The sequence below is a fragment of the Octopus sinensis genome, linkage group LG9 (assembly GCF_006345805.1).
Source record: "Octopus sinensis linkage group LG9, ASM634580v1, whole genome shotgun sequence".
Classification (NCBI taxonomy): Eukaryota; Metazoa; Mollusca; class Cephalopoda; order Octopoda; family Octopodidae; genus Octopus; species Octopus sinensis.
This window is the reverse complement of record NC_043005.1, coordinates 2,611,367-2,623,866: the sequence shown is the minus strand read 5'-3', so window position 1 is coordinate 2,623,866 and position 12,500 is coordinate 2,611,367. Positions and strand designations below refer to the sequence as shown.

The 12,500-nt window shown below is 39.6% G+C and overlaps 1 protein-coding gene across 1 annotated transcript in view; it reads left to right on the top strand.

Moving 5' to 3' along the window:
- Nucleotides 1–12,500, top strand: part of LOC115215372 (dickkopf-related protein 3-like) — a 20,325-nt gene that overhangs the window by 4,200 nt on the left and 3,625 nt on the right. Inside the window, exons 2-3 of the mRNA XM_029784528.2 lie at nt 6,325–6,499; nt 7,606–7,807. Of these exons, the coding sequence (XP_029640388.1) occupies nt 6,325–6,499; nt 7,606–7,807 (377 nt within the window). The remainder of the gene's footprint in view (nt 1–6,324; nt 6,500–7,605; nt 7,808–12,500) is intronic.

Here is a 12,500-nt window from a genome sequence, read left to right as displayed (position 1 = left end):
ATTATACTTGTGTATGTATGCACGAATATATATGTATGTATATATATTATATATATATATATATATATATGTCTTATATATGTTTGCATGCATGTATGTACATATATATATATACATATATATATATACATATATATATATATATATATATATGCATATACATGTGCATATTTATAAATATGTGTATGCGTATGTATGTGTTCATACACCTATAATTTCATAAACGCGAACATAATTACACATATATGTGTATATACAAACACACACACACACACACAAACACACACACACATATATATATATATATATATAAATATAGATATATATATACGTACATGTACACACACTCACACGCGCGCGCGCATATATAGATATAAAATAAAGCAGATTCTTTTTCTTCTGCCTCGACTTCTGCGCATCTTCCTATTGTCGTCCATTTTCCTCGGTAATCTCACCGAAAAAGGAATTACTCGCAGACAACTAAATGTCTTGATGCGATTTGATATTTTCTGCAGATATCCTGCATCGCATATCTGTCAGAATCAAATTCCGGGACGCCCGTCGATCCAATGTTGAGAAATCTTGTACAACATAAAGGTCTTGTGTCTGTTTTCAATATATAGAGTGCTCTGTAGTTAGAACTGAGATATATTAAGCAGCGAAGCATTAAAATTATATTAAGGTTAATCCTTTGGAAACTGCTGTGAATAATCATGGTCGTCGTCGAGTTCTTCGTTTACCTGTTTTTCTGCCCGGCCACCATTTTCTAGCCGCCCCCTCCGCTCTATTTTGTATGAACAAATGTTAAACGTTATTGTCTTTCGCTGTTGGTATTTGTTTCCGTGTGGGTGGATGTTAATTTTGAATGTGGACGGGCGGCAGAGAGTGCATCACTGTGGGTGGTTGTTTATCAATAACTGCCCTGATCGAACTGATATGTGATCAATAGCTTCAATTAATCAGCCAATGTGTTGTTTTGCTAAAGAGATAGAATGAAGTTTGAGGAAGACTTGACTGCTATTTCCATCATGTCAAGTGACCAGGTGGAAGAACTCCAATCCCGTCTAATGAGGGTCTGTTGTTTTTTGTTTCAGGAAGCGGTTAACTGGATTCGTAATTAGAAGCTAACTTTAATGGATCTGTTTAGTTTAGAGACGCAGCCTGGAAAGATAATAAAGGAAACAAATAAACTGGTCCTCTGTCGGTTACGACGACGAACGTTCCAGTCAATCCGATAAACGGAACAGCCTGCTCGTGAAATTACCATGCAAGTGGCTGAGTACTCCACAGACACGTGTTCATTTGATCTAATTCTCATAGAGTGTAACAAAGTTGGCCCTTTGAAATACAGGTACTACTTAATTTTGCTATCTGAGTGGACTGAAGCAGCGGGACATAAAGTGTCTTGTTCAAGAACACAACGCGCCGCCGGGAATCGAACCTTTCAATAAAAGGTTGAAAGTGGAATGCGATTAGAAAGTTGCAGGAATGAATCACAAGACATATTCTGGAAGCCAAGAGGAGAAGTTGGAGTAGAGCGAGAACGGGATGATTGGATAGTATCCATAGTCTCGGTTGGTTATGCCTGGTTGGTTTCCAGACGGAAAGCGTAACGACGGTTTGGAGGAGGAGCCTGAGGACGACTCTTGCAGGGATGGTGGGCAGAAAAGATGAAGGGACGCAAAGTGGTGTTTTATAAGATTTGCTGTTGAAGAAACGGATCCAAAGCAAAACAGTGAGAGAAGGAAAGAAGTGAGAGCCTCGCCTCGCTCGAATAGAAAACATTGTCTTTTTATTTTGCATTACATAAATGTAATGATTGGGGGAGGTCAGGATAGGGAGGCGTAGAATTCTTTAGGGATTGGACAAAATGTCTTGTGCTATTTGTTCCGATTTTTTTTACATTCTGAATTCAAATTTCGTCGGCGATAATTTTTGCCCTTCACCATTCCAGGGTCGATAAAATAAAGCTACCTGTCAAACACTGGATCGATATTAAGCGATTGATGCCCCGCCCATCAAATTGCTCGCTTTTTAGCTAAACTAATACCTCTCAGTGTTGTTGTTGTTGACTTTGTATACTAATTATGTATTGTCGGATGCTCATGACTTATTGGTTTAGCGTGTCGGACTCATGATCGTAAAGTTGCAGTTTCGATTCCTCGACCGGGCGATGCATTGAGATGGAGTGGCGTCCCATCTAGGGAGGGAAGAATACACATGCCACAGAATCCAGGAAACCAGCCTTGCGAGTGCACATCACTCGGGATGGAACTTTAGCCTTTTCTGTATTATCAGCAGAAATTTTAGAGAAGCATAAACCCAGAATTTTTTTTTTTTTTAGTGAGAGTGTAGGGGAGAGTCGATTAAATCAACTCCAACATTTGACTGGGACTTCACAATATTTTCTCGTGTTATTAGTGCGATTTACTCGAGAAAGTACGGGGTAAAGCTAAAATTATGATGGGGGAAAATTTGTACCAAACTTTAACGCTAAATTAGGGGTACGACTTATACATGAGTTCGATTTATATACGAGTAAATACGGTGTGTTTATTTCAAATGTGACACTTTTCCACCATGATTTATTTTTGCTTCTGGTCAAATAGCTTCTTTTTGGGTGACTTTTCTCCAGTCATCATATTCCTGCCCAGCATCATCACCACCACATCGTTCCGGTCTCACTCTCTCCCCATCAAAACTACTTCGTATTCCTTTCGACCAATTCTTCTGACAATTTTCCAACGTCTTTCGTTTGCTGAACTCCGTAATTTCTTTGATACTTCATCGACCTGTTAGAAATCGCAGCCAAATCACCTTGAAATCTAGAATCCTAGATAGACTTATGTCGGAAAATAAGATTCGATAGTCTTAGTTGTAACATCTTTTAGTATAAGTGTGCGCAATCAAGACTGACCTTGGGCTAAACAACAGCACTAGTAATCGTCTTCCTTCTTCTCCTCCCCTCCCCTGCTCCTCTTCCTCCTCCTCATCATCTACGTAACAAACCTTACCACGAATGATCAGGACCCACAACGCACATCGTGGTCGTTTGATCTACTAGACATAGCAGATAAATCAGCCTTAAATCAGGCTCCATCATCTCCTCCACCCCACAAAAACCGGACACTCGAAAAATAAATAAAAGACGGGTTAGTCACGGCTGGAATACCTTTTATCACAACTTTCATACACCACCACCATCACCACTGCCAACAACAACAACAAGAATAAGAATAACAGCAACAGCAACAACAACAATGCCGACGATGTCAAACTGGTCGCTCCTCGCAGTGATATAGATGATCTTCGATGATGCCTCCACCGAGTTTGGAGATGGTCTAACGAATGGGACCTGTGTCTGAACGTGTCAAAGTGCTGTCATCTGCCTGTTGGCTCTCCTCCTGCAACTCAACTTGATTTCGAGCCGGGTCGTCTGCTGCTGGAGAGGACCGATCAGGTAAAGGACCTGGGTATCTTGGTGGATTCCTCCTTTTCGCCTTCGGCCCAGTGCGTCCATGCTGCCAACAAAGCACGCGGAATTCTGTTTTTGATTCGACGGTCATTCGGAATGCTCACAGCAGCCATATTCCTGCCACTCTATGTCACGCTGGTGAGACCCATATTGGAGTACGGGATTCAAGCCTCTTCTCCTTATCTCCTCAAAGACATACAGCATCTCGAAAGAGTCCAGAAGCTGGCTACCCGCATGGTTCTTGGTCTCAAGCATTTGTCTTATGAAGAAAGGCTGAAGACGCTCGACCTTTATTCTCTAGAAAAACGACGATGCCGTGGTGATCTCATTCTTGCTCACAACATCATAAGCGGAAAGTGTAACCTCTCAAAAGAGCTGTTCTTCACTCCTGCTCCAGAGCGTCGGCTGCGGGGTCACTCCAAAAAGCTCTCGACGATTTCGCCTCAATCAAAGGAGAGGGGCTTTCTCCGTCCGGGTTGCGGATCCGTGGAATAAGCTGCCGGACGAGATGGTGAAGATGCCGACGACCGCTCGGTTCAAAGTCTCCCTTGACCACAAGTGGCCTGAACTCTTTACATGAACACCACCCTGTACATAACTCCATGTCCCCCTACATGGCCTTGCTTTTTGCTTTTTGAGCCCAAAAAATTAACTAACAACAAAAACCGAAGAATATGTTTCAAACCTATTTTCTCTGTCTCAAATCCCAGCAAGCTAAACTTTGCTTTCCATCTTTTTGGGGTCGATGATACAAGTACCACTCAGGGATCGAAGTAATCAACTCGCCTCCTCCCATTAAATTTCTGGCTCTGTGCCTGTAGTAGAAAGGATTATTATTATTATTATTGTTATTATTATTATTATTATTATTATTATTATTATTATTATTGTAGTTGTTGTTGTATTACTATTCAGAGCGTTCGGTCTTGATTGTTCTGGTAGATTCTGTGAGAGCGGACAATAGCCTGCTGTCAGAAGCCTCACAGGGTCTCTTTCCGCACATTATAAGCTTTGATACTTGGCTTGTTAATTACCGTGAGAGACACTCGACATCCAAGTACCAGTCTCAAAATCCTAGCTGTCCCAAACAGAGCAGGTTTTAGGGTTTGTTCTACTCTCATGTCAGTTCCGATTTTTTGGACATATTTCTGGAACTTAGTCGTTATTGCTCTGAGTATCCATACAACTACTGGAATGACAGACATTCTCTCCATAGTCCACATTCTTGCAATTTCCTCTTTTAGTAGCCTGTACTTTTCAATCTTTTCCAGTTCTTTGTCACTTATGCGTGCATCTCCAGATGTTGCAATATCTATGATCTTGGTTTCCTTTTTTTATATCTTTTGTTCCTCGGTTTTTCCTTCTGCACCCTTTCTGTTCCACTGGCAGTTTGTCCTTCATTTCCAGGAGGTTATACACCTAATTAGATATTATTCCTGTCATCAGCTTCCACATCAAGGACAGGCAGGTGATAGGCCGGTAATTATCCACTGCATTGCCTTTACTGGAATCGAATTGTTTTACCCGTGGTCAGTCTTTTTGGGGACTTGCATCCCGTTCTCCATCACTTTATCCTTTCGTAGTTTGTTCATTGATTGTTTTATTCTTCTTTTCCAACAAGGTTCTTTTTCTTAATTCCATCATTTACAGTTTGGTTCGAGGCCTACTTTATTTCCTCTGTAGATGATGTAGGCTTCAATCAATTTATTCGTTCCGGTTGAAAGTCCGTCACCTGTGGTTCTGTCCTCATTTACCCCTTTTGTCTTAAATCCTCATGTAGAAGAAAGTGTTGATATGGTGTCAAATCCACCAGCATTTTTTATCGAGACACCATCTCTAGAAGGGTTCATCTAAAAAGACTCAAAGGGACCCTTCTCCCCTTTGAAGTTGATCTCAAAGAAGTGGAGCTCAAAGAATCAGACACCTGTGCCAGTTCAAGGCTTTCTAAAATCCAGGAATGGGCGACCATGTCATACGCTTTCTTATAATCGATACACGCCATGCCCAAATTAATCTTTTCTTGTAATCGTTCAATGTTGTTGTTGCTGTTGTTGTTGCTGTTGTCGTTGTTGTTGTTGTTGTTGTTGTTGTTGTTGTCGTTGCTTTGGTGGCCCAGTAGGTAGAGGGGTTTAGAGGTGGAGGTTTCAAATCTCTGCCAGGAATTACAAGGGGTCTTGTTAAATATTTTAATGGCAGCGAACTGGCAGAATCGTTAGCACGCTGGACGAAATTCTTAGCGGTATTTCACCCGTCGCTACGTTTTGAGTTCAAATTCCGCCGGGGTCGACTTTGCTTGCTATTTATCCTTTCGGGGACGACAAAGTAAGTACCAGTGGAACACTGGGGTCGATGTAATCGGCCAATCCCCTTCCCACAAATTTCAGGATTTGTGCCTTTAGTAGAAAGGGTTATTATTATATCAAGATAAATGGCCCACGACGTTGCGGGGCCAAGTTAGAATTTTCTTCAGGTTGAGTAGCCAATCCCACTCCAAAGGTCCCTGAATAAGGATTGTTTGAGGACGATGAACGAAACACCTATGTTTCCCGAGGTGATTTATTCAAACTCCAACGAACTCCTCTCAACCCATGGCTATGATGCTCCCCCACTACTTCTGCTCATGATCAGAGATAAGCATATCATCAACCAGCAAGGGACATGCTCAACTGATTAAGGTCAAACAACTAACAAACAAATCTGTGGTATTGTCTGGTACTGCATCAGGGCATTTATTATTATTATTATTATTATTATTATTATTATTATTATTATTATTATTATTATTATTATTATTATTATTATTATCATTATTATTATTATTAATATTGTTGTTGTTGTTTATGTTGCAGATATGTGATAAAAGCAGCGACTGTAGTAACTCCAATATGTTCTGTGACCTTCATTACGGTATTTGCGATTATCATCGAACTCTGGGTGAACCTTGCCGTGAGGACAGCCATTGTGAGGGTCACAACATCTGCATGTATGGACAATGTGAAAAACGAGCCAGGGAAACCAGTCGAGGTATTTACCTTAATACGTTTATTTATTTATTTATTAACAAATATATTATTTTCTTGGGTTTCATTCAATCGAGGCCATGTTGATTTTTTTTCTTCTAATGCCTATTCTCTGTTTGCAATCTGTATATAATATTCTACAATTTCATCGCGGTTCCGCTCACCATTACTTCATCCGTAATGGATGTGTGGTCTCTGTGGAGCAATAGGTTTCTGCGTTCGGCTGTTAACCAAGAGGTTGGCAGTTCCAGCCAACGAACGTATTACGCTTTCTTCGTCTGTCCTTATGTTTTCGCCTTTCATCATTTTGAGGTCGATAAAATAAGTACCAGGTGAGCCCTGTGGTTAATGTAATCGACTCAACCCTCACTCCACCCGAAATTGCTGGCCTTGTGCCAAAATTTGGAGCCAATATTCCGTAATGGGAGTAAAACCAATAATATTAACAATTTCCTACAAATCATCTCATCTTCATTATTCAACGCATAATTTCTCATTAGTCCTTTAATTCTTGTCGCATGAAAAATCAGCAAAATATCTATCTAACGTTTTATATGTCGGCCTACAGACGCCCTCAAATAGCAGCAAAGTCCATTCTAAGGAATAGGTTCACTGTAACCTTTACAAATATTTCTTTAGCACGTGCACACACACGCGCGTGCTCACAATCATACATATATCTTTTATCTTTGTCTTGCTTCAGTTATTAGACTGCGGCCATGCTGGAGCACTGCCTTGAAGGATTTTTAATCGAATCAGTTGACCTCAGTAGTTATGCTTTTATAGTCTGGTACTTATTCTATCGGTCTGTCTTGCCAAACGGCTACGTTACGGGGATGTAAACACACCTACAGCGGGCGTCAAACGGTGGTGGGGGTCAAACACACACACACACACATACAGATATATACATATATATTGGACGGGCTTTTTTCAGTTTCTGTTCACCAAATCCTTTCACAAATCTTTATCGGTTATATAGAAGACGTTTGCCCAAGGTGCCACACAGTAGGATTGTACCTGGAACCAAGTGGTTGGAAGCAATCTTCTTACCACACAGCCCCGCTGCACTGCGAGCAATAACGTTTTAATTTTTTCTCTTTTTTACAGGGGCACGGTGCCAGACAGATAAAGATTGCGATTCCAGTATGTGTTGTGCTCGAAGACATGGCGAAAGAATTTGCCAACCGAAACTGAAGATTGGTCAGAAATGTTATGTCCCTAAAGGAGGATTAGATTACAGTTTGAACCAAGTATGTCCGTGTTTAGATGGACTTCACTGCAGAACCACCTCGAAAACTAAATCAACAAGGTAAAAAACCCCAAAAAACCCAACTTTTTTCTAATGAAATACAATAAGTAAATAAGATAAAAATTAGAAAAATGCCAAATTCCCCATTTTTGGTCGTTCATTTTTATTTCAGTTCGTCTGCGATCTTTCTTGGAGAAGAACATTTGTACCATGGAGGTTGTTGTTCAGCCTCCTGATCTAGTAGACCTATGATCAAATGTGTTCCAAACAAGACCATCACGTCTTATTACCAGAAATTGTATCCCAAACATTATTTTGCTGTCCTGCCATTTTATAAAGCGGTAGGCTGTTATTTCTAGCAGATTGAGTCACCGTATAAAAGTTCGTTGTTGCTAGAAATAAAGAAGTGGTTCAGCGGTGGAACTTGAATCTCGGCATTCCATGCGATCACTCCATCGATTACAGATCAACACACTTGTTTGCCATTTCTGTTGTTTGTCCCCTTCCCAGCGCCTAGAGTGCAGCAGTTTGCCTGTTTAAGCGCAGCACAGGCAAAAACAGAGCCTTCTAATGCTTTACCACGGATGATGATAGAAATGGTAAACTTTCTGTTCCCGACGCCTCGTCCTGTACACTTAAGACTTACAGAATATTTTCATTTCGTTGTGTTGTCCTGATTGTGCAGATCTGTGATCAAAGATGTTTCAAATTGTTATTAAGCTATCTTTGCTTTTAGGAATAGTGTATCTCGGGATACATTATCGAATGTCATCAGTTTAAAAAAAAAATATTATTCGCTCCAGCGCCGCCGTGAGCGCTACATCATTTGCACAATGTGGAGAATGTACCACACCTTAACATTAGATTCAGAATTCATCCAAGGTGAGGCCCATGTACCATACGTCTCCTACCCAATTCAGGCTCACAACATATAAATTCACTGCGACACAATTACTTTTCCTCAACAGGCCCTGCTTTATTTAACATTATCCCAAAAACAGATGGAAGAAGAAAAAGATCCTATGACCTTCAAACGATATTTGGACACATTTCTTCAAGGAATCTCTGATAAGTCACCTATACTGGGATACATTTCAGTCAACAACCCCCAACTTGAATGGGCCATGATACCACGAAGCTTGACTTAAAAATCTCTTAATAGATCCTATCAGCTGGTGCTATTAAACATGGACTGGGCCAATCCTAGGCCAAAAAATAACTAAATTTTATGAGTGCCCACTAAATATTAGAATTACAAGCAATAGACGATGAATTGGCGGAACTGTAAGATCCGTTGGACGAAAGCTCGTCTTTTTCTCAGTTCTGTGAATTCCGAGTTCAAATCGCACGGAGATGAATTTTGTTTTCATACATTAGGGCATTATATTATTATTATTATTATTATTAATGGTCTCTTATCATTATAACTTTATTTTAGCTGCCTTAGTACCGGACATCCTCCGAAGGCCAAAAGTAGCAAGGACACTTTTGTTTTGCTATGCATGCTAAAATTATCACCGCATTTATTCCATTTTAGATGGAGAGTGCTTTCCGTAGTCTATGGACTTTACCCATCAAGGTTATCTTTTGTAGTTCACGGAGATTTGAAGTTACCAGGCAGTTGCTAATTATACTTCTCAGCTCCCTTCTTTAGCATTCGCAACGCACCAATTACTACTGGTATTATTGTAGTCCTAAGCTTCCACATGTTTGTGATTTCAATTTGCAGATCTTTATAGTAACAAAGCTTTTCGTATTCGTTTTCTTGAGACTTCTTGATCTTGTTGAACAGATATATCTATTAACAGACAAGTTCATCTGTTGTAGTCCTTGATCACAATGTCTGGTCGATTGAAGTCAACTTTTTCCTTCTGTTTGTATTGGGAAGTTCTAAAGGATGGTGATGCCCTCACCATTTACTACATCCTCTGAATGGTGCCTGTACCACTTATTATGGGATTTAATTTTATTATTATTATTATTATTATTATTATTATTATTATTATTATTATTATTATAAATTATTATTATTATTATTATATTATTATTATTATTATTATTATTATTATTATTATTATTATTATTATTATTATTATTATTCTATGTTTGACTTTTGCTTTATATTTGTACAAGTTGGCTCCAAGTCTCACCCAGAGACCTCAAGAGACAACAGGTTGGAAGTTCACGTTGTTGTTATGCCTAGTGTGCCATATATTTGGTTTTGTATTTAGTGTGGTACTAGTGAATGTCAAAAAAAAAAGTATGTTTGTTTTAAAACTTGAGATTACATAGAAAGTATTTTGCGTAGGATATGAGCAGTTCCCATGAGCACTATTTTTTGAATTTCTGCCATTTTGGGGTTTCCTGGTATCTGAGTTAGGTAGCAATCAGCCCCTTTCGCTATCATTCCCTGGGCACCTATGACAACAGGTATTGTTTTAGTCTTCAGGTTCCACATTTTGCTGATTTCTATTTCAAGATCTTTATATTTGCTCAGTTCATGGTAGGTCTTGACAGATACGTTTATATCGATTGGGACAGTCATATCAATGAGGAGGCATGTTCTTTGTTTGAAGTCTTTCAATATGATGTCTGGCCTATTTGAATCTATTTGTCTGTCAGTTTGAAAGGTTAAGTTCCAGAGGAGTGAGATGTAGTCATTTTCAAGCACTGGAGGTGGTTTGTGTTCCCACCAGTTTTTTTCATGGGGAAAATCCAGGTTTTTGCAGATTACCCAGTGAATATATTGTGCAGCTCTATCATGCCTGTTGAGATACTCTGTAGGCGCTAGAAGACTGCATTTGGAGACAACATGATCAATGGTTTTATTTTGTTGTTGATATACACGACATGTTGGGCTACTGCGTTCTTTAATACGTTGGCCACAGGTCGGAAATTGTTGGACACTGCACGAGTGCGTGCAGAACGGTTTCTTGTTGGTAGGCATTGATCTTGAGCTGCTATGAGAAACCCTTCTGTTTCAGATTTTAAGCCAGAGGTCATTAGCCATTGATGGGTCAGGGTTTTATCAACATCTGCATTATTCGCTCTCTTTGGGTATTTGCCATAGAGAGGTTTTTCTTGCCATTTATCATTCAGAATATCTAAGGCAGCAGTTTTAGCACGGGCTTTCATGCGTTTAGCTTTTTCTGTGCTTGTTTCTTGTATGTCTAATTCCGAAATTTGTTGTATTCGGAATTCACTTAGATATTCCTTTGCCTGTTTTGTTACTGGTGCTTTCTGGTTTTCATGTTTTGAGACAAGTTTTAACATCCAGTCCTCAGAGTTTTTCAGGTAGGTGTCTAGGCCAATTGTAGCAATATTCATTGTTATTGCCAGTTGTAAAAGTCCACAGCCTCCCTCTTTTCTTGGCAGATAAAGTCGTTCTATATCTGCCTTAGGGTGGTGCATTCTATGCATTGTCAACAGTTTTCGTATTTTTCTGTCAAGATTACATATTTCAGTAATTGACCAGTTAACGATATTGAAACTGTAAGTCACGACTGGTATGGCTAAAGCATTGATCGCTTCGATCCTGTTTCTCGCATTTAGCTCTGTCTTGAGTATTGCTCTTACTCTGCGATAACATTCTCTCCTGATCCTTTCCTTCATCTCTGAATGCCTTATTCCGTCCCCTTCAATTACCCCTAGGTACTTGTAGCTCTCCGCTGGGTCTAATTCTTTTATGACATTCTGCTGGTCAAGGTTAACGTTAGATGTTTCTGTCATTTTTCCTTTGCACATTTATCGAGGCCAAATTGCATTCTGATGTCATCACTGAATTGTTTAACAATCACTAGTAAGCCCTTGAGTTGTTGGTCATTTTTTGCAAAGAGCTTTAAATCATCCATGTAAATGAGATGATTTATATTTTTATCAAACAATTTATATCCGTACTGCGAGTCATTGAGCAGTTTTGAGAGAGTATTAAGGCAAAACAAAAGAGGAGTGGTGATAGTGAGTCGCCCTGGAAAATGCCACATGAAATTTTTACATCACCAGCATTTAGAGATTCATTGTCACTGTTCAAAGTTAGTGTGGTTCTCCATGATCTCATACTTACAGACAAAAAGTTTCGCAGAGTAGGCGCTATTTTGTACATTTCTAGGCATTTCTTTATCCAGTTATGTGTTAGGCTATCAAACGCCTTTTTATAGTCGATCCAGGCTATTGATAAGTTTTTGTGTCGTTTGTGACAATCTTCTAAGATCATTATATTGACGAGTAGTTGATCTTTACAACCGTAGGATCCACGTTTACATCCTTTCTGTTCATTAGGGAATATGCTGCTGTCTGTTAAAAAACTATAGGTATATTCCGTCAGGACAGATGTTAGCGTTTTATACATAGTTGTTAAGCAGGTTATGGGTCTATAGTTTTTTGGTTCATTTGTTTCTTCACTTTTTGGAAGCAGGAATGTTAACCTATTAACTAGCCAAGGAGGCATCCTACTAGGGTGTTGCAAAACATCATTGTAAAGTTCTGTTAGCAGTTCATGGCTCTCTGGGAAGATATTCAACCAGAAGTTCGGGATTTTATCCTTTCCTGGACACTTCCATTTGCTTGACCTCCTGAGAACAGATCTTATATCTTCTACCTTGACACCCTCCCACTTTTGCTCTTCTAAGGAGTCCAGTTCTGTAGATATTCTATCAATCCAGGGGGCCTTTTCGTTGTGTGTTTTGTCTTCTGCCCAAATTTTATTCCAAAATCCCTGCACTTCTTCTTTTGATGGTACTGACTTTACTGGTGT